Below are 24,192 nucleotides of genomic sequence, written 5' to 3' on the forward strand. Positions count from 1 at the left end.
AAACAGCCTTCTCATCTGCACCCCCACCTCCTGACACCAATTTAAAAAACATATTAATGGCCACTTGAACAACAACCATGAGCTCAGCACAGCAGTCTGGAAATGCCAAATGAAAACCAAAGTTCAACAGTTACACATGATCACAGTGTGGCCTATAGTACTTCTATATGTATACACATCAAAATGAAAAGTTGACAGCTATTTTACTATCAACTTGATTTCTCAACTAGTATCCAGTCGATTGAGTTTTTCAAAGTAAACATTAAAAACATTTGAAGCAAAGTTCAATATAAAATATAAAATCTATGGAGAAAATTTTAATTTCTATTTTTTAAATATTTATTTATCAGCTGAACACAAAGAAAGAATGGTATTCATGGAACACAAATAACTGGCTTTCAAAGCTCACTATGCTTTTTCACCAGTAAAGCTCTGGCATTTCATCAAGAACATATTTGTTAAATTCTTATAATAAAAGCAATGACCCCCCTTCTCCTCTGCATTTTAGAATAAGCCATTGTCTTGACATCATAAATTCACTGTATGATTCTGACACCGTAATACAGAAATAAACTTATACTTTCTGCCCTTATCTTTATTTTCTCCTTTCTTCTGCTGCTTTGGATTTATTTTGCTCTTCCTTATCCAGGATCTTGAGGTAGGACCTTAGATTATGGATTTGAGACTTCCTCTTTTCCAATGAACACTTTGCTATATGTTCCCCTCAGCACATCTGATCTGCATTTTTCATTTCATTTAACATATATTTTTAAAATTTTCCTTCAGATTTTCTCTTTGACCTATAGACTGTATGCTGTTTATTTTCTAAGTATTTTGAGACTTTCTATCATCTTTGTTCTTGATTTTTAATTCCAACCCACTGTTACTGAAAACATTCTTATGTGATTTCAACTCTTTCAAAGCTCAAAATTGTTTGTTGCTTTGTTTTATGGCCAAGGATATAGTATATCTTGTATATATATCCTGTGGGCACTAGAAAATAATGTGTATTCTGATGTTTAGTGGAATTTTCTAGAAATGCCAAATAAATCCTGTTGGTTAAAGATAAAGTCGTTGAGTTCTACATCTTAGCCAATATCTTTGCAGAAGACTGATTGTCCTACCAATTACTAGGATAAGAGTGCTGAAATTACCTACTACAACTGTGGATTTGGCTATTTCTCTTTTCATTTTATTGCAGTTTTTACTTCACATATGCAGTTGCTTGGTGAATACACATTTAGGATTGTCTTGTCTTCCTGGTTGATTTGATCCCATTAGCATTATACAATTATATCTTTTAGCTTTAGTAATATTATTTGTCCTGATGTCTATTTAATATTAATATAGCTACTCCTGCTTTCTTTTGAAAAATGTCTGCATGATTTATCTTTTCCCATGCATTTACCTGCCCACATATGGTTATATTTGAAGTGAGTCCTGTGGACAACTTATTGTTGGGACATTTTTTAAAATAGACTTGCCAATATCTGTCTTTCAGTTGGTGTACTTAGACCATTTACAATTAAAGTAATTATAGTTAGCTTAGGGCTTAATAATAAGTCTGCTAGTTTATTTTTGTTTCTTCATTAATTTGTTTCTCTTGTTTCCTTTCTTTTTCTCTCATACTTTAAAAATTGAGGTATAGGGCAGGCCACAGTGGCTCAGCAGGCAAGAATGCTCACCTGCCATGCCAGAGGACCCGGGTTCAATTCCCGGTGCCTGCCCATGTAAAAAATAAATAAATAAATAAAATTGAGGTATAATTCACATACCATAAAATTCACTCTTTTAAAGCAATTTTTAGAATATTTAGTATATAGTTTGTATATTCAAAGTTGTACAAATCACCATTTTCTAAACATTTTTGCCACCCCAAAGAGAAATTCCTACCATGTAACATTAGCAGTCATTAATCGTACCCCCCAACAGACCCTGGCAACCATAATCTTCTTTCTGAGATAGATTTAATTAGAGATAGACTTGACTATTGTGGACATTTCATATAAATGGAACCACATAAATGTGGTCTTTTGTGTCTTCTTTCATTTGGCATAATTTTTTCAAGGTGCATACATATTATAGCATGCATTAGTACTTTATTTTCTTTTATGGTTGAACAATATTCCATTGCATGGTATGATGTTAATTTCATATATCAGCTTGGCTAGGATATGATGTCCAGTTCTATCTCTACTTCAGCCAACCAGCCTCTCCTGGGGAACTGTCACCACTGAGTTACTAACTTGCAGCCTGACCCACAGAATTCAGACTTGACAATCCCCACAGTTGAGTGAATGCATATACATGATCATTTGTTTTCCTGGAGAACTCTGTACATATGGACATATTGCATTTTATTTCTCCATTTATCAAAAGAATATTTGGTTAGTTGCCAACTTTGGCTGTATTGAATAATGCTGCTATGAAAAATTAGTGTATAAGTCTTTCTGTGGATATATGCTTTCAATTCTCTTGGGTATATACGTAGAAGCAGAATTGCTGGGTCATATGCTTACTCCATAGTTTACTTCTCTGAGAAACTGCCAAATTGTTTTCCAAGTGGCTGCATTGACTAGCAATGTATAAGAGCCGCAATTTCTCAACAACCTTGCCCAGCATTTATTATAGTCCATCCTGTTTATTATAGCCATCCCAGAGGGTGTAAAGTAGCTCTGTGTTTTAGCTCTCTTACCAAAAATCAATTGTGCCTGGAGACTTCTGGGGAAGATGGTGGAGTAGGATGCTCCAGGACTGAGTCCTTACAACACAGCAGTTATCAAACAGGCAAGAACTCTCTCAAACAACTGTTCTGGGGCTCCAGAGGAAAGAACATTGTACAGCATCCAGGGAAGGGCAGGAAGAAGAGGATAAACTAAGGTAAGGAACAGTGACTTGCTCTCTCCACATGGTGACCTGTGGAGGCCATCCCCTACTCTCAGAGGGCCACCTTAGGTTCCAGTTCCTGGCTAGCTCACTAGAGACAGAAAGGGACTAAAAACCATCTTTCCCAAGAATAGGAATGGGCACAGAGGATCACTGATCATGGCTTCTGATTAGTGAATTTGGTTGCTGGGTGCCAGCTCAGAGCTAGTGTTTCAACCTGCCCCAGACAAAGGAGACAACAGCCAGGAAGGATCATGGTGCCTATAGGGGTTTAAAGATGTAGCACTTCCTCAGGGCTCCAAGGAATGGTTAGCTAAAGATGTATATTTGCTGGGCAGGCCAGGAAAGCACAGATTTTGGGGAGCTGTCAAAGAGGCCTTTCGTGACCTTCCTGATACCCTCCCTAGGACTTTTTGGGGCTGGTCTGTGTCCCCTTCGTTTTAGCTGGAAAATACGGACTTTAGAAAGTCCTCTCCTGGGGGACCCTACTCCCAGAATTTGCCTGCCAGTCAAAAAGCAGCAAAATACAACAAAAGGACAGTAAAAATCATAGGCAAAACAAAACAATCAGAACAGATCAAGATTGCCAGAGAAGGAAGACAGAAAAGGAAGCTTTCTCTTAGAGGTGAAAGAATTGTACAAAATGTGCAATCTTAAAAACTGTATGGCATATCCAGGCAAGAACCAGATGAAGAAGAGCAGAAAAAAATCTGATCAAACACAGGTTATTCTAAAGGTATAGAACAGTTAATAACTAAGGGTCAAAGAAGAGCCTTAACACAAAGCTAATCAACAATAAAACTCCAGAGAAACTGGCTTTTAGAGTAAACTCTGAAAGATAATAAGATGTCCATACATCAACAAAAAACTGCAATCCATACTAAGAAACAGGAAGATATGGCCCAGTCAAGGGCACAGAAATTATAGGAATGAAAGGCACAACAATGGAATTTTAAATACACTACAGGCAAATAGTAGCAGATTGGAACAGGTGAAGAAAGAACAGTGAACCAGAAGACAGGACAACCAAAATCTTATAGACGGAAGACCAGATAGAGAGACGAATGGAAAAAACTAGCAGTGCCTCAAGGATTTGAATGACAGCACAAAGAGCATGAACATATGCACTGTGCTGGTGTGAAAGTACTATGTACCCCAGAAAAGCCATGTTTTAATACTGATTCGATCTTGCGTGGGCAGCCTTTTCTTTTAATCCTGATTCAATATTGTAGGTTGGAAATTTTTTATGAGATTATCTCCACAGAAATGTGGTGTGCCCAATTGTGGATGTGACCTTCTGATTAAACAGGGATGTAACTCCACCCATTCCAGGTGAGTCTTGATTAGTTCACTATAGTCTTTAAAAGAGGAAATATTTTGGAGAAATCTCAGAAACTAGAGAGCCAACAGAAACTTCAGAGCAGAGCTGACACAGATGCTCACACTTGGAAAACAGAGACATGAATGTTTGGAGATGGTTGGAGCCCAGCAAGCATTGCCATGAGCAAGCCAGAGAGAACCAAGAGAAGCCAAGAGATGAAAGCCAGCCCTGGAGAAGCAAAGTGAAGAACTCCCACAGGAACAGAGGCTGAAAGCAATGGAGATCAAGGGCACAGGACCGGCAAATGCCAGCCATGTGACTACCCAGCTGACAGAGGTGTTCCTGATACACTGGCTTTTCTTGAATTAAGGTATCTTTCCCTGGATGCCTTAGTTTGGACATATTTATAAACTTAGAACTGTAAGCTTGTAACTTACTAAATTTCCTTTATAAAAACCATTCCAATTCTGGTATATTACATTCTAGCAGCTTACAAACTAATACATGCATCATGGGTGACACAGAAGAGAAGGGAAAAGGGGTAGAAAGTACATTTCAGGAATTAGTGACTGAATATTCCCAAATCTTATGAAAGACTAAGATATACATGTCCAAGAAGGACAATATACTCCAAACAGAATAAATCCTAATAAATCTACTACAACACACATAGTTATCAGAATATGAAACGTCAAAGATTAAGAGAGAATACCAAAAGAAAAAAGGAAAAGTGACTCGTCACACACAGGGGCTCCACAATAAGACTAAGTACTGATTTCTAATCACAAACCATGGAAGCAGTAAGGTAGTGTTATGCTATATTTAAGGTACTGAAGGAGAGAAACTGCCAGCCAAAAAGACTTTTAAAACATACAAATAAACACAATGTGAGAGAGGTCATCAACAAGAGATCCGACCTATAAGAAATACTATAGGGAATCCTGCAGACAGAAAGGAAGATAGAAGAGAGTAGCTTGGAGTAGTGGGAAGACATGAAGCTTATCAGTAAGAGTAAACTAAAAAGCTAAAAAGAGAGACCAAAAAAAAAAATATGACATATAAAAACCAAAGGATAAAATGGCTGAAGAAAGTACTGCCTTTACAATAACAACACTGAATATTAATGGAGTAAACTCCCCAATCAAAAGGCAATGACTGGTGGAATGGATTATATATATATATATATATATATATATATATATGATCCAACTATATGCTGTTTACAAGGGACGCCCCCTGGACTACAATAAACAAATAGGCTAAAAGCGACAGGTTAGAAAAGGATATTCCATGCAAACAGTAGCCAAAAAAGGGCTGGAGTAGCTATACTGATATCAGACAAAATAGACTTTAAATGCAAAACTGTTACAAGAAACAAAGAGGGACAATATATATTTTTTAAAAGGGCAATCTGCCCAGAGAAAAGAACAATCATAAATATTTTTTTCATGCACTTAACCATGGTGCCACAACATACATGAGGCAAACATTGACAAAAGAAGTGAGAAAGACACCTCCAAATAATAGTTGGAGACGTCGATACAACAGGCTCATCAGTATATAGAACATCTACACAGAGGATTAAGAAGGAAACAGAGATCTTGAATAATATGATAAATGAACTAGACCTAATGGACATAAACAGAACTTTGCACCCCAAAACAGCAGGATATATTCTTCTCAAATGCTCATGGATTGGTCAGGATAGACTACATATTAGGTCAAGAAAACAAGTCTTAATAAATTTAAAAAGACGGAAATTGCTGCCCAAATTACTCTGGGATATATCGTGGCACCACACTAACCTGTATAAACTACCAGGATCTCATGCCCTATTCAAGATTTTATGTAATTAGGATGTTCAAATAAACTAAGTTCAATTAGGTAATGTGCTATCCGAAATATAAATTTTGCACCAAATAAACATCCCTTCCTTTGGTCTCACACAGAAGTTTAAGTTCTAAAATATGGACTATATCATTCCTTACCCTGTATCCTGAATTACCTTAGTCCAAATCAACTTCATTCCTATTTCTAGTGGAAATCTGACCACTTTTCCAATTTTTTTAACAGTTGCTTACTGGGGTAAAGCTTCATAGCTTCAGTACTCTAATTCTGAATCTCAAGTCACATACATACCTGAAGTTTACCAGGTTATACTCAAATAACTCAGTATCTCAGAATTTAGAAATAAATTACAACCCCTGAATATATGTGACTGCTGTAAGAGCTTATAATCTAAGACCCTTTACAATAGGCCCCAACCTGATAACCCATGCTCTCAACTTCAATTCTCCGAGTTTCTATATTATAGTTAGTCCATATGAGTAAGCCATGATAATACTTGTCTTTTTTTGTTCCTGCCATTTCATTCAACATACTATCCCTAAGGTTGATTCATCTAGTTGCATGACTCACAACTTCATCCCTTCCTGCAGCCACTCAGTAGTCAATTGTATGTTTACACCACAGTTCTCCCTTCCTTTCCTCAGTCATTGTACCCTTAGGACACCTCCATCCATTGCAAATCTCAAACACTGCTGCCATATGCACCAGTGTGCTAATGTCCATTCATGTCCCCTCTCAGTTCCTTCAAGTATATACCTAGCAACAGGGTTACTGAATCATATGACCTCACCCCTAGCCTCCTATGGAACTACCATGCGGCCCTCCGGAGGAACTAAACCTCTCAGCTTCCCTACAAACAGTGAATAGGTACATATCTTTTTTCACATTTTCTCTAGCACATGTTTCTCTCTGTTCATTTTTCCCCCCCACAAATAAGGTTTTTTATTTGTCACTTTTAAAAGTCCGAATTTTAAACAGATTCTTGGACTTGTGGCTCATATTCATCAGCTAGCTCCACTTTAGCACCTGTCTCATCTCCAGGTGCTTTTCCAGAACTACTACCTTTACCATGAAGCTCCATGAGTTTTCCCAATTCAAACCTGGGCTTCTTTTCAGCATTTTTACTTTTCCAACAAACACATCACGGACTGGCAAGCCTTTTCTATGTCTTTACCAATGCTGTCTGAAATTAGCTAGTTGACCACTTCTTTCAAGTCATTTGTCTGCACCTCTCAGGTCATGATTTCCATCATCTTCTTCCGGATTTGACGGACCTGTTGGTGCTGAGCAAAAGAGGTCTTCTGAATCTGATCGTTGCTTTTTTTTTGTAAAACCAAGACAGAACAGACGAAGCGAATTACCACCGGTAGTTTTGACATCAATATGAATTTCAATAATGTTCTGTCATTTTTTTGACCATGGAACACATTTTGTCATGGGTAACATCCATGCCATGGAAGTTAGTTAGGCAGTTTTGCCCTGCACATCCTCAGTAATCAGCTTGAATTGTCTAAATGCAACTTCATCATTCGGCAGATCAGCAAGGCTTACTTCAAAAACACGACTCTTAAGGCCATCAGATGCAATTTTGGTTCCTTGAGTCCTTGTAACTAGTGTTTTCCCAATATTTCTTATATTAAAACATTGCTGGTGCTTTCACATCACACCAATATTTCTTAGAAAATGGATCAACCTTTCTTGCCACCTTTTGTAAGGCACTTGTTCTTGTCAACCCTCTCTGTTCATTTTTAAATAGTTTTATTCACACATTATACAATCCAAGCTAAGTAAAAAGACATGCCTTTGCTACCATAATTTATATGAAGACATTTCCTTTTCTTCTGCAAAGAATCCGTACCCCTCTCCCATATACTCAGCTTGTTTACATTTAGTTTGGGCATGTTTTTGTTACATTCAATAGAAGCATATTACAATGTTATTGTTGACTAGAGAACCTAGCATGCATTGCCTTGTCCTTTTTCCCCCAGTATACCATACCATTTTCAACACCTTGCAATGTTGACATTTATTTGTTCTCCCACATGCAAAGATGTTTTTATATTTGTATTATTAATCACCATCATTGTCCATTCTAGACATTCCTAAGTTATACCATCTGAGTCATTATCCTTTATCTTTCCTTGTGGTTTCATATGTGCCCCCAGCCATTCTCCTTCAATCAGTTTCATTCAGTGTGCTTATATTCTTGTGTTACCATCAGGATAGTATTGTGCTATCCATTTCTGAATTTTTACATCAGTTCTGTTGCAAAATCTGTATTCCTTCAGCACCGAATGCCCAATCTCTACCCTATTTCTATCTCCTGATAATCTGTGTTCTTACCTTTAACTCTCAAAGTGCAAAGTTCCTTTGGGGGACTGGGGAGAAAAGAGGAAATATTCCCTATCTGGGGAATTCCTGATAGTCTCACAAGCAGTGGGGACAATCAATTCAATAGGCTGAACCCTCAATCCTGGGGCTCGCCTCTATAATATTTATTCCTGTAAAGGAGAAGCTAAGGCTACTTTCAGTTATGCCTAAGGGTCCCCACCAAAGAACCTCTTCTGTTGCTCAGATGTGGCCTCTCTCTCTAAGCCAAGTTTGCAAGTGAACTCACTGCCCTCCCTTCTCGTGGGATATGACTCCAAGGGATGTGAATCTGCCTGATAACATGGGACAGAACTCCCAGGATGATCCAGAATCTGGCATCATGGGATTGAGAAAGCCTTCTTGACCAAAAGGGGAAAAGAGAGAAATGAGACAACATAAGGTTTCAGGGACTGAAACATTTCAGAGCTGATAGGTTATCCTAGAGGTTATTCTTACATATTATGAAGATATCCCTTTTTAGTTTATAGTGCATTGGAGCGGGTGAAGGAACATACCTAGAACTGTTATGCTGTGTTCCAATAGCCTTGATTCTTAAACATGATTGTATAACTATATGGCTTTTACAATGCTCCGTATGATTGTGAAAACCTTGTGTGTGATGCTCCTTTTATCCAGGGTATGGACAGATGAGCAAAAAAAAAAAAAGGATCAAAGATAAATAAACAATGGGGGTATAAAGGGTAAATAATTGAGTAGACTGATACACTGTGGTCAATGAGAGGGAGGGGTAAGAGGTATGGGATGTATGAGTTTTTTCTTTTTTTGTATTTCTTTCTCTGGAGTGATGTAAATGTTCTAAAAATGATCATAATGATTAGTATACAAGTATGTGATGATATTGTGAGTCAATGACTGTTACACCACGTATAGACTACATGTGTGTGAAGATTAGATTTCTCAATAAAAACATTAAAAAAAAAGACTGAAATCATAAAAAGCATTTTCTATGACTATAAGAAACTGGGTATCAACAACAAGCAGGGAGAACTGGAATATCCACAAATATATGAAAGTTAACAACACTGTTAAACAATCAGTGCAACAAGGAAGAAATTGTAAGGGAAATCAGTAAATGTCTTCAGATGAATGAAAACGAGAAAACTTATCAAAATTTATGGCATGCTGTGGAGGCAATGATGAATAGGAAATTTATAGCCCGAAATTCTTACATTGAAAAAAAAAAAAGCTAAAATTAAAGACTTCGTGCACATTTGGAGGAACTCATGCACATTTGGAGAAACAGCAAACTAATTCCAAAGTAAGCAAAAAAGAAAGTTTAGAGCAGAAATAAATGAACGGAGAATAAAATACAATGAAAAGAATTTTAAAAACTTAGTTCTTTGAGAATATCAATAAAATTGAAAAATGCTTAGTCTGACAAACAAAAAAAAAAAATGCAAATAATAAAATCAGAAATAAGAGGTGTGACATTATTACTGACCCCACAGAAAATTGATGAGTTCAGAGATTGTTCCTCACATCTATCAACTGATTAACTCATCAATTGTAACAAATGTTTCACACCAATGCTAGATGTTCAGAGAGGGGTGGTGTATGGGAATACTGTATTTTATGCATGATTGTTTTGTGAACCCACAACTTCTCTAAAAAAGAAAAAAAAGTTAATTGCCCACAAATATATGGGTTTATTTTTAGACTCTGAATTCCATTTCATTCATCTGTACCTATCCTTATGCCAGTACCAGTCTTGATCACTTCAGATTTCTAGTGAGTTTTGAAATCATGATGTGTGACTCCTCCAAATTTATGGTTCTATTTCAAGATTGTTTTTACTATCCTGGGTCCCTCACACTTTCATATGAATTTTAAAATAAGCTTGAAAATTTCTGCAAAAATAAGAAAAAAAAAAAAGACAGCTGGTATTACCCCTTTCAGCAACTGTTAAAAAAGCTGAAGAAGTGATCAGACTTTGTCTAGAAATATGAATGAACCTGATCTGGATAGGACTAAGGTAAACCAGCATACTGGGTAAAGAATGATACGGCCCGTATTTTCAAACTTCAACAACTGGGTGAGACCAAAGGGAGAGATGTTTACTTACTGCAAAATCTGTACTTAATTGTACATTATCCAATTAAACTTGATTGGTCAGTTTACTTGAACACCATAATTACAGGGATTCTTGAATAAGGGGTGAGATCTTGCTGGTTTATACAGATTAGTATGATGCCGATATATTTCAGAGTAATTGTGGCAGAGAATATAAAAATATTTGCAAAGTACCTTAGGCAAATGGGGACAAAGGAGGAAATATTCAACTTCCTCATCTGGGGAATTTCTGATATTCTCACAAGCAGTGGAGACAACCAAGTCAATAGGCTGAACCCTCAATCTTGGGGTTTGGCCCTATGAAACTTATTCCTGCAAAGGAGAAGCTAAGCCTACTTACAATCATGCTAAGAGTCACCCCCAGAGGACCTCTTTTGTTGCTCAGATGTGGCCTCTAAGCCAATTTGGCACGTGAATGCACTGCATTTCCCATTACGTGGGACCAGACTCCTGGGTATGAGCCAGGACCCAGCATCAGTGATTGAGGAAGCCTTCTTGGCCAAGAGGGAACAGAGAAATGAGTCAAAATAAAGTCTCAGTGGCTGAGAAATTTCAAACAGAATCAAGAGGTTATCCTGGAAGTTATTCTTACATATTATAAAGATATCCCTTTTTAGTTTATAGTGTATTAGAGTGGCTAGAAGTACTTGAAACTGTTCCTGTGTTCCAATAGCCTTGATTCTTGAAGAAAACTGTTTTAACTATATAGCTTTTACAATATGACTGTGTGATTGTGAAAACCTTGCATATTATACTCCTTTTATCCAGGGTATGGACAGATGAGCAAAAAAACAAATTAAAAAGGATAAAAAATAAGTAATAACGGGTTGAAATCGAATAAATTGAAATACTGTGGGTCAATGAGAGGGAGGGGTAAGGATATGGGATGTATGATCTTTTTTCTTTTAATTTCTTTTCCTGGAGTGATACAAATGTTCTAAAAATGATTGTGGTGAAGAATACACAATTATATGATACTGTGAGCCACTGATTGTATAATATGGTTGGACTGTGCATGCATAGTATTTAATAAAAATATTAAAAAGAAAAAAAGCCAGCTGGAAATTAGTAAGAACTGCATTGGAAGCACATATCAACTTGGGAGTATTGCCAACTTAACAATGATAAATCTTCCAATCCATGAACACAATGTCTTTCCAATTATTTAGGACTATTTTAATTTCTTTTAAAAACGTTCTATAGTTATTGTACAATGCTTCCATTTCTCCTGTAAATTTACTCTTAAGTATTCTTTTTGAAGCTATTATAAATGGAATTATTTCAATTTTATTTTTCATTGCTAATGTATAAAGAGTACAATTATTGTATATTTATTGTACGTCCTATACATTGCTAAATATTTTTATTAAATTATAGTAGTCTTTTATTAGACTCTTTAGCATTTGTTATACACAAGGTCATATTATATGAAAACAGACAGTTCTACATTTTTCTCCAATCTGGATGCCTTTTCTTTTTCTTGCTTAATTACCTGCTGGCTTGAATTTCCAAGACCATGTTGAATAGAAGTGGCAAAAGTAGGTATCTGTGCTTTGCTCCTTGCAGTCTTCCACCATTAAACATATTAGTTGTGTTTTTGGTTTTTTTGCAGATGTCCTTCATGAGGTTGAGGACATTTACTTCTATTCCTAATACGCTGAGTGTTCTTATCACAAAAGGGTCTGGCCCCTTTGTGAAATGTTTTTTCTGCAGATGATCATGTGGTTTTATTCTTTTATCCCAGAGATATGGTGCATTGACTGATTTTCATATATAGACCAACCTTGTATTCCTGGGATAAATTGTACTTGATCACAAGGTTAATCTTTTTAATATACAGCTGGATTTGTTTTGGTATTATCTTGTGGAGGATTTTTGCCTTTATATTTTTAAGGGATACTGGTTTGCTGTTTTCTGATGACATCTGTCAGGTTTTGATATCAGAATAATAACAGCTTCATAAAATGAGTTAGGAAGTGTTTCTTGTCTTGTATTTTTTGGAAGTTTGTAAAGGACTGGTACTAATTATTCTTAAAGACCACGCAGGAGACCTGGGTTAAATTCTCAGACCATGCAACCAAAAATAAATAAATAAATAACAAAAAATTTTTTTTAATAATTCTTCTTAAGAATTTGGCAGAATTGATCAGTGAAGCATGGGCATTTCTTTGTGGGAGGTTCTTTGATTAGTAACTCAATCTTTCTACTTGTTTTAAGTCCATGCAAATTTTTTTTTTATTTATTCTTGAGTCAATTTTGGTAGCTGTGTCTTTCTAGGAGTTTGTATAAATCATCTATGTTATCTAGTTTGTTGGCATACAATGGTAGTAGCACCTTATAATCCCTTTTATTTCTATAAGGTTGAAAGTAATTTGCCTATTTTATTGCTGATCTTAGTGAGTTTCACTTTTTTTTTCATGGTCAACTAGTTACAGATTTGTCAATTTTGTGGATCTCTCCAAGAATCAACTTTTGGTTTGCTAGGTGAGAAATAGGTTAAGGAGCATTACATAGTCTTAATATTATAAACATATTCTTAATGTCACCATATACTTAATTATGTAAACACTAAATTAAAATATAATCTGTTGAGAGGAGCTGTCGAACAAGAAAGAAATTATGATGGTTGAGAAATAGAGAAAAGTTAAGCTTTCTTAGGAAGAATCAAAGAAATAATGTTTAAAATGGAAAAATCAAATATAAAAGCTTAATAAAGGTAAAAAACAAAAGCAATAAAGGTACATTATTCAGATATGGTTAATGAACACAAAAGTATCAATTAAAAGAGTTGAACATACTTGCCCTGGGATAGGAAATGGGAGGTGGTAAGGTCAAAGCAGTAGGATTTTTCATTTAGAAAATAAAACAACAAAACCTTAACTTTTTAGTTAAGGTTTCTACTTAACTTTTTAAACTATGTGCCTGTGTAACTTTGAATTTAAAAAAAAAAAAAGGAAAAATAATACACAAATCTAACACAATGCCTAGTTCAGAAAATTCCATAATAAATGTTAATAGTTTTATTATTCTAACGATGAGACAGATGATTTTTCATATTACCATTACACTCATTTTAGGGATAAGGATACTTCCTCTACTATAAATGCTACTTGACTTTTTTATAACACATTATTTACTATGACGAATATTTGGGCATGCTTAACAAAATAATAAAAATTATAAAACATTCCAACTAATTCTTCTTTTACTAAGCCAAATATCTAAATTTATACAATTTAAACACAACCTTTAATTTTAGTAATAGAAACAATGAAATTATTTTACTTCTCAGTATTTAACAATAACAAGACTTTAACTCCCCAAGACATGCACTACAACCATATAATAGATTCTGTCATCAATATGATGGTCTTGGCATCTTATATATTATGTTCCCATTTTAAATTAAGATCTATTAGCTAAAATGAAAACAGGCAAAGACAATGAACAGGCAGTTCATAAAAAAGAAATACAAATGGCCACTGACAATGACATATCAACCTCGTTAGTAATGAAAGAAAAACAAATTAAAAAAAAATAAGATATCATTTTTCACTTACATTGGCAAAAATGAAATATTAAAAACAATACAATCTGAAAGTTGAAAAGGGGGTAGAAGGTGGCGATGGGTACTACTATCTGGAAATGTAAATTATACAGCCTTTTTGGAGAGCAATATGACAATATCAAAGTTCTAAAAATGTTCAGTCCTCTGAAACAGTCATTCCATTTCTATAAGGTTTCTTAAGGACATAATTAAGCATGTACCTCAAAATGTGGCTATAAGGATATTCACTATAACACTTCTTAGATTAATAAATTGTAATTAAAATGTCTAGCACAGAGGAAAGAGCGAGTAAACTATGGCATACCTTCTTTATGGCAAGCAGTGGGCTTCCTCTTAAGGCCACTCTCCCACTTCCGCCTCATCTCCTTCTTGACCAGCACAGAGTTCACTCTCCACACAGAGACTAAAAATGCTAGATATTGGCTTTCTGTGATCTGAGTCAAGGGAAATTGAAGGAGAATCTTTTATGGGCTTTTGTGAAAAATCTTCCTCACTGATAAAAACTGAGCTGTGAAAGGAAAAATGGCCTTTCCTGACTTTTGGATGTAATTTTATGGGGATGTAAAGTTAAAAGTTACAACAGCAGCTCTTGTGACCATTAGGGGAACAATCCTAGGGCAAAAATCAATAAACCGAGGATGGCAGAACCAAAAAAAAGTGTCCTCAGTAACATCTCTGAACTGTGTGTTATATGAGATAATAAACATCCCTGCTTGAAGTCAATTATATTTGGGAATTGTAACTTCTAGCAAGTATCTAACAGATACAGTCATACAGGAGAGCACTTTGGAGTCACTAAAAGTTATGCAACAGAGGTATATTTATGAACAGTAGATGTGCTGTTAAGTGAAAAAGAATTACACAACAGTAGACTCCCATTTGTTTTTAACAAATGTTTGCCAAGGAAAAGGTCTAGAAGATATACACCAAGGTTTTAGGAGTAGTTATCTCTGAAAGATAAGACTTAAATGTCTTCTTTTAGCATTTTCTATTTTTTTTCTACAGTGGGCATGTATAACTTTAAAATTCTATTGCCCTTTCTTTTCTATTTCTTCTGTCAATTCAACGCAATCTTGGTGAAAAAGAAAAGGTAAGTGTGTTCTACTGAACTACTGTGAACCGAAAATCTGTTTTAATAGGACAAATTTTTGTTTACTGTTTTACGAAATAAAATTTGATACTATCAGGCATTTACTTTTCAGTGAAAATGGGAAATCATAAACAGCTTTCATTTTCTTTACTTAAAGAACCATATCATGACTTTGTACCATTTCTTATTGGAATTTCTTCTGTGAAGCAAAAACAGTCCCAAAATGAAGGATCTTCAGGTGTCATAGGAACAGCAGATGCTATTAAATCATTAAAGGTCAGAATAGTAAACTGCCTTTGGGTTGGTTTAGAATCATCTTGAGATGAAACCTAAAAGGGTAAAAATAGATTATTCCATTGTTATATTGCATACTAATCTTAAGACTGATTTTAAAATTATGAAAATAAGAAATAAGGCTAAACTATACTTCAGTAGTATTAAATTACAACATAGGATTTATAAAATATTGCTCTAATTCCTTATTTTATTGTTGCATATATATCAAGAAAAATATCAAAGAGAAAATCTGGTTCCCAAACTTTCATACCTAACAATAAACTGAGGTATTTGTTTAAAATATTGATTTACTGAAATCAACATCCAGAAATTTGATTCATTAGATTTATGTTAAATTTAGGGACCCAAAATTTAATTTGAACAAAGAAATGGATGATTCTGATAGAAGTGAGCCATAAAACAAACTTTTGAAAAATACTATTAGAGGTGGCTCTAATAAAGCTCTCATAACACAGAGATCCAACATTTCTTTAGGAAATAGTTTATTCAATACTAAATGTAAACTGTATCTTATACTCTGAGATAAAGCCCTTAATCACAACTTAACCCAGTGCAGACCTTCATTTCTACTCTACACATCCTATTATGGATAATACTTAGGTTTTGTATAGTGTTTTACAATGACAAGGGTCAGAATCTATTTTATAATGTTTATGTCTCACAGCTACCCTTTGATATGGTTATTACTGAAATTTTTTTGATGGGGGAATTAAGGCCCAAGAAGATCAACCATCTGTCCAAGCTTACCACAACTAAACGGCAGACCCAGGCTTAGAAGCCAGGTTTTCTGAATCATACCCTAATCTTCTCCCCACAATGCCACAACTACCTAAATCACCTCTATCTAGTGAAATAAAAAAAGTAACCTTCAAATATGTCAAAAACTATAAAGTTCTACAGAAAACTAAGGTATCTGCAGGGTCTGTATAGCCACAAGGTCTCTCACATTTGGCACTATAACTTTGGGTATGATTTTAAGATATTATTTTAAAAGCAGAAGGTAATTCCATTGCCCATTATCCTTCAACTTGGTACCCTCAATTTCAACACAGTCCTGGTTCACTAAGAAATAAATCATATGTTAAGACAACTAGAGAGTGATTATCTTGAATTTCTATTGAAAAGACGAATGCTATGAACATTTCTTCTTTGTAATATTTAAGCGTAACTGAATGTGAAGAAACAAGTGATGAGTTACAGTTTCTGAGGAATCTCAAATGATCTTATGGATCTGCTAATGGAAAACACTTTTAAATCAATAACTTTAAAAAATAAAAAGATTTGACATGATATAAATCAAATGATTATTTCCATCAATAAAGAACAATATCGACATTGATGCATGCTTATTTTAAAAAAAGTCAAAGAAATCCTAAAATCTTACATCCTGATGTCTAGATCCATCGGGTTTCCTAAGAGCGACTGCAACAAAATGGTGCTCATCTATTTTGCTTTCCTGCAAAATAAAATTAATTACAAATTACTAAATATGTAAAACTAGACAAACTTTTGTCTCCAATTCTTAAATTTCAAGCTCTCTCTTATATATGTATAAGAGAGAGCTTGAATATATATATATATATATATATATATACACACATACACACACACACACACACACACACACACACACACACACACACATATATACACACACACATTATTCCCCTATCTCTCCCTAAACCATTTAAGGATGAGTTACCAATGAAACACTTTAATCTACTATCTGTATTCCTAACTTTGTGAATTCATCCAGTAATGTTCTTTACAGCATTTCCCACTTCTGAAACAGGAGACAGCATAGGGTCAAGTGTTACATTCAGTTGCAATGTCTCATTAGCTTCCTTTAATTGGGAATTTTTTTAATAGCCTATCTTTTATATCATCAATAATTTTAAATACAAGCCCCACCTCTTTTCTTTTTAATAGAACACTTCATCTATGATTTGTCTGAAGTTTTTTAATGATTAAACTTAAGATTATGCATTCTCAACCAGAATACTACATAAGTGATATGTCTTGTCTAGAGGCAGATGTCTAAAAGCACACGATGTTCACCTGCCCCTCAGTGGTTATGTTAATTTTGCATATGCTTATTTTTAAGGGTATACTTAAAAAAATCAGATTGTAGCATTGGTTTGTAAGCATTTAGTTAACCATGTACTATAAACTTATGGAAAAACATGGTAGAAATTTATACTTTAGACTTAAAGATGCAATTTTTTATTTTTTCTTATGAATGACAAAGGGGAAGGGCTTTATAAAAGGGAAATTTAATACTGAATACAAGGCAGTGACTAGAGTATATTATGAACTATTAAAAATTCATACTTTATCTTCATCACACCTTCACACCTCTAAAACATCCAAATTAGTGAAAAATGAAATACAATAAGGATAAGTTTAAGATAATATGCTTAAAGAGGAAAAAAATATGACCACCTAAGTTTTGGAAAGAAGTAACCTGAACTCCTATATTAAAACAATTCTTCAAAATTCTGGCACAGAGCTCTTATTAATTTTATAGAATATTTTAATAAATTAAAGTCATACTTAAAGTATAACTATATGTATGATTAACAGCTGGACATTAATGAATGTTATTAAGGAATGCATAGTCTATGCATTCATTATCTGAGCATATCTATGACTGTGAGGTACTCACAGAGACTGTCATGTCCTATCATGACAGAAAACAAAGACAAATATTTTCCCTTGAACTAAACACAAGCTCAAAATATTAACTATAAATAAAATTATTTTTTGATATAAAAATAGTAATATGTGAATAAGAAGGGATCCTCCTCAATTCCTTACATTGAATGTACTGTATGAACACTCTAACATACACAGATAGATGTTCTGTCTACAATTACATTTGGCAAATAACCTGAACCTACAATTCTTTAGTGTTTTAAGGCAATTATCAGGGAGACTTCTGGGCAATAACCAGTTTCACTTAGCTTGTTGGCAAAATACCAAAATGGTCTGCTTACTTTATCAACTTATCTTGTTAAATCAAAATTCAATGAGACTGATTTCAAAATAAAGTTTCATCATATCTACTCAGATCTTATCAGCACCATTATAATTATGAAATTTGACATAACAAAACTAGAGAAACTATTTTAGAATGACTCAATTATCAAACTGTGTCATGGACTTTACTGTTATAAAGTTGTATCTGACAATGTTAAATATTAATTCTAATATCCCATCAGAATGAAAGCTCTATGAGGCCAGGGACTTTGTCCTGAGTCCTTTCTGTCTAGGACAATATTCATAAATATTGGCTGAAAAAAAGGAAAGAAACAAGCAAGCTAACTAGACAATTAGCTAGCTCATTTAATGCTACTGAACTTATTATGTTTTAAAGGTATTAGGCTCAAAATTTTTAAGACTCCTAAACTTTTAAATATTTATCCATAAAAACACTGTGACTTTGAAGATTTCCCAATTAATCTCTATTAAACTCAAAAGGAACAATATTTTATCTTTTCAGGGGACAGTTTAGCATTAAATTTAAGATTAATCTGTTTCAATAAAATTCCATGTCGTATTCTAAATACCTATTCCATCTTATAAACAAAATATACAATAGTTATAGAAAACACAAAGAGTAACATTAGGCATCAAAGTAAAGTTTAAGCTATAACTTAAAATAAACATTCCTATTTTACTATTTTTCCCAATGGCAAAGTATTAGAAAATGTATCTGTCATAAATTTTAACATTTCTAGTTTTAAGTTCTTTCTTTTCAACAGCAAAACAACGAATTTCTGTTTCATCTAATCTTATCATTTTGAAACTCTGTGGTGGAAAGTTTCTCAACAAAAACTGGGTATGCAAATTGAGAGCCTCTGAAAATATGAGATTCTTTATGGCATAAGATTTTGTGTTTATTTTCTAGAGTGGTATTTTTCCATGTGTGAGATACAATATCCAGGTAAATGAAAAATTCTTTGGAGTTGTTGCATTAAATAATAGATTCCTGATTATGTTCAAGCTAGTCTTTTAGGACTATAAGAAAAAAATGCTAAATAAAATCCTATCTGCTCAAAGAAGCACTGAGGAACTTACCCAGTAGATAATAACAAAGAATATGAGGCAAAATTTGGTATGCCATAAGAAAAAAAAAGTATGGTCTTAGAGGAAATAAAGAGAAGGTACTCAAATTGTTAAGGAAAAAGCAGAAAGGACATCAGGAAAGTTATATAATAAAAGAATATAAATAGGAAAGAGTTGGGGATATTCAAGAAAGAGCAGGTTGCAATTTGGCTGCAATGTGGAGTATACATAAAGAAAATGATGATTAAAGACTAAAACAGGCTGGGACAAAATAATGGAACAGGAAACCAATTAGAAAGCCACTGCATTGGTCTAAGTTAGACGTAAAGAAAGACTTTATGAGGGAAATGGCAGGAGCTGGAAAGTTTTTGTTGGAGACTATCATCAGTTAACTAAACTGAATGGTATGACAAGGGAAGGAAGAGGAGTAGGAACCAAAAATGGTTTTGGGTTTGTGACAACTACACAATGATACCATTAAAAGCAAATGTGAAATTTTTAAATAAAGATGTATAGCAGTGAGAGAAAGGAGGCTGAAGTGTAGAAGAAACTGAGTGAAAGATGTGGTAGTCAGACAGACAAAGCTGGAGTACTTGAGACCTTAATCCTGAGTGTTTATCCATGAGAGACAAAGGGAAAAGATAGACACTTGAAAAATGTCTACTTTCAGAGGATCGCAATGAAGTGCATTTAACCTATCTGTTCCACGGTTTAGTCCTTTGTCCTCTTTTCTACACACTATTCCAGATGGTCTCAGTGCTGGGGTTTGAAAGGATTTATGTACCCTAGAAAAGCCATGTTTTGATCCTGATCAGTCTTGTGGAAGCACCGGTTTCTTCTAATTCCTATTCAGCACTATGGATTGGAAATTTGATTAGGTTATCTTCACAGAGATGTGACTCAATCAATTGTGGGTATTACACTTGATTAGATGGAGGCATGTCTCCATCCATTCTACATAGATCTTGATTAGTTTACTGGGATCCTATAAAAGAGGAGACATCTTTGGAGAGAATGCCTTTTGAGAACGGCAAGAAAGCCACAGCAGAGCCGAGCAAAGCCACGAGGCCAAGAGAACCACAGAGTCCACCAGCCAGAGATATTCGGAGATAAAGAAGGAAACACCTCCTGGGGAGCTTCATGAAACAAGAAGTCAGAAAAGAAAGCTAGCAGACCTCATCATGTGCCCTTCCAGCTGAGAGAGAAACCCTGAACATCATCGGCCTTCTTGAACCAAGGTACCTTTCCCTGGGTGCCTTGATTTGGACATTTTTATAGACTTGCTTTAATTGGGACATTTTCTCAATCATAGAACTATAAAATAGCAACTTATTAAACTACCCTTTAAAAAAGCCATTCCGTTTCTGGTAATACTGCATTCCAGCAGCTAGCAAACTGGAACATTCTCAAAGATTATTTACCTTCCACTAACAGCTCTCTTTTAAAAACAGGCTTGTTCTTAAGACTCTCTCTTCTCATATGCTATCAAAGATACCAAGCAGATTTCCTTTTTTTAATCTTCAGTTTCTTTATAATTTTCACATTCATATTCTGCTTTTGAATCTTCAAAGAAATAATTCCTCCTTATTCTCTTAGGATGCAAAATTTTATCTTATGTCCTATGATGACACTGTCCTTATTTGTGCTTTAATGAGGACTTTATTCTTAGCCTTCTACACCACATAATGGGCACCAGATGATACTCCCCACGTTAAAACGTGGAGTTGGACAGTTATATGCAGCCTCAAACTATTTCTGGTATCTTGCAAGCAATTCTTTTAATGCAGCCTATTGGAATGAGACTTTTTTTTTAGGTAGTCAGATCTTACAATAAAAGAGGAAATATATCACAGTCTGAGGCAGTTCGCAGTTATTAAATGATTACATGTATCATTAATAAAAACCATAGTCCCTGGCATTCACTGCCTATTAGGGATTTTTCCTGTATCCAGTCCAAGCAATAACCACTTTCTATAATGGTCTATGTATTTAAATTTAGTCTCCAAATAGATATGAAAAAAAAAAACTAGTCATGGGGCTAATGGGAATATGACACTGGCAGTTTCAGGAAGTATTATTTATGCAATAATAAGAGGAGGGAAGCAGACTGCTAACAGACTGTCTATAAATCATTCATTCAGAGTTAGGCATTAAAAGTTGGGAAAAGCTGAACCTCCTTCCCCTGTTCTAGTTTATAAAGGAGCTAGACTCTTAACTGTGAGAATAGAAGGCAATTTCATTTTCTCATACCATTTACCTTTAAACAAATACTAACAACTCACTTTTTCCTTTCCCTGGGTGAAATCTAGAACAGATCTCATATATGACCTTTCTGGTCACTCTCAAGTATTAAATTTTCTCTGTATCAAAACTTTTGTTCTATTGGATCCAAATTAAGTGTTAACACTCATCTGACACAGAGCTTCTTCCATAAACCTATTCTAGTTTAAATCTAATTCAGGGTTGGAAGCGTCCATTAGGCAAGGAAACCGCATTATTTCTGTCTCTAATTCCATCTACTCTTTTCATTATGCTGCTTATAGTCATATAGCATGGGTGAAATGAAAATGTGTGAGTGAGGATGGGAAGATGGTGGAGAGAGGTAAAGGGCTATGAAGATCATTCTTGACTGTCATGGTTGCATAATGAAATCATAACCCTTTCTCAGTTATATGTCTAAAGGTTAGATCTTTAACTTGTGGGACAGCTTGGAGATGCGCTGACAAGGACCTCCTATCTGCAAATTCCTTGACTCCAGGGATGCCTTCTTTGGGTCTATGCTTCCCACTTTCCCCTCAGTCCCTGGTTTCTGGCCATCCACACTGCCAGACTTGTTAAATTCACTCATCCCACCTAGGCCTGTTTACAGTTCGAAAAAAGAAAAATCGGTACCTCAATGCATGCATCTAAAGTACTTTTTTTTTTTAAGTAATTATTCATATTTTCCTAACTGGTACATTTTGTGGATAGAACGCTACATTCTGTACAGAACTTCATTCTTCTATGGATGCTTTCAAATATGCCCTGGTGGATCTCCCTTCCCAGCTCCTGCACAAGGTCTTAGACAAATCACATAGTTCTTCAATCACTCTCAACTGTAAAAATCCCATTTTAGACTTAGAATGCATGCACATTCTTCCTCTTGTCCTCGCCTTGCTTTTCCATTTCTATTCCACTCTGGTTTCATTAGATTGGAAGACAGAGAGGAAGGAGATTGGAGGAAAGGGGCAAAGTAATGATGAGTGCTGTTGTCATTCAGTTCTTGGAACCTTCTGTTATATCACAGAGTCTATCTGTGGAATTTTCAGAGAACTGCTTCCAGTTTTTTTAGCCCTGCACTACTCCCCGGAGGTAGAAATGTATTTAATAGATGACTTCCTGTAATTCCTGCCCTCAGCAACTAACAGTAGAATGCCCTCTGTCGCTCTTTCATTTGTGGTGCTTCTTGGGTGGAATTGTTTCAAGGTGCTTCAAGTCCAATGGCTTCTACAACATCTATTTGGTAAATGAACTCAGACATCTTTGTGCCCCCAAAAGGTATAGTGTAGCTGGCCCAGCTGCTGACTCTCCTTACTTCATTCTGCATACTAGGACTACTTCAGCCAGAATCTTACTGCTTTCATACTTCTCCAGTTGAAAAGTACCAGAGACTATTTTCACAATAGGTCCAAAGTTCTGGGAACACAAGTCGAGTTTTCCTACAAACTCTCCTTACTTATGCTCTCTACTCTACTTCAGTGACGACACAGAGATGGGCCTAATAGTGTTTCACCTAAGCAACCCCACTCCACCCCACCCACCCCCACATACTTATCTTAAATATAGGCTGATTTGAATGGGTTACTGAATCAGTTTTGCTATCCTAGTAAGTACTGTACATATGTGTCTAACACTTTTTTATGGCAAAAAGAGAAATTCCATTTAACGTATTCTTTGTTTTTGAAAAGAAAACTTATACCTTACTAGATATTAGTTCAATGGATGGTTATTGACTTATTAATAGATCTCAAATATTTTTAATTAAATCTGGCAAAACAAAAAGTTATCTACCTAATGCTAATTCAGTTAACTTTTAAACATAAAGTAATACATTTCAGGAAAAATGTAAACAAATTACTTTGTAATATGTAGTATATTTTACAAAAATGAAATCTTCATCTAAGAAGCTGTGAATAACAAAAATAAGATTTATTGCAAGAAAAATATTAGATAGAGTTTACCTAGAAATAAATCCTTAATACAATTTAAATAAAATCTACCCTAAAATAAATGGTATTTCCTCACAAAATTTTAATTAGTTCACTAACAGGATAGTCTTTAAAAAAAAAAAAAAAGTAATAATTCCTAAAGTAAAAAGTTAGTGTTACAATTCTAACCCTGCTTAAAACCTATCTGTCTCCAAACAACAATTATTGTGTTTCCAACCTGCCTTTTTTTTCACATATACATTTGTTTTCCAGCTATAAAGATTCTTTTTTTCACTAAAGTGCAAACAAAACATTATGCCCATAACAATGTGTTTAATATAAGCAGCCTTTTCCACATTGATACAAGTTATTATAAGCATAATCTTTAAGGCTGCAAGCTAACCTAATCTGCTCCAAGATTTTCTTATCATGTAATGTGGCAGCCTGAATTATGTACTCCCTTAAA

At 34.8% G+C, this 24,192-nt stretch overlaps 1 protein-coding gene and 1 pseudogene across 1 annotated transcript in view; both read right to left on the bottom strand.

The window, feature by feature from the left end:
* Positions 1-427: 427 nt before the first annotated feature.
* Positions 428-14,446, bottom strand: LOC143645059 (small ribosomal subunit protein eS1 pseudogene; annotated as a pseudogene).
* The window catches only part of AASDHPPT (aminoadipate-semialdehyde dehydrogenase-phosphopantetheinyl transferase), a 45,293-nt gene continuing 34,614 nt past the window's right edge, over positions 13,514-24,192 (bottom strand). The window contains exons 5-6 of the mRNA XM_077113092.1: positions 16,856-16,927; positions 13,514-15,503 (exon numbers count right to left, since the gene is read on the bottom strand). Of these exons, the coding sequence (XP_076969207.1) occupies positions 15,339-15,503; positions 16,856-16,927 (237 nt within the window). The 3' untranslated portion in view covers positions 13,514-15,338. The remainder of the gene's footprint in view (positions 15,504-16,855; positions 16,928-24,192) is intronic.

The sequence above is a fragment of the Tamandua tetradactyla genome, chromosome 8 (genome assembly GCF_023851605.1).
Source record: "Tamandua tetradactyla isolate mTamTet1 chromosome 8, mTamTet1.pri, whole genome shotgun sequence".
NCBI lineage: Eukaryota > Metazoa > Chordata > Mammalia > Pilosa > Myrmecophagidae > Tamandua > Tamandua tetradactyla.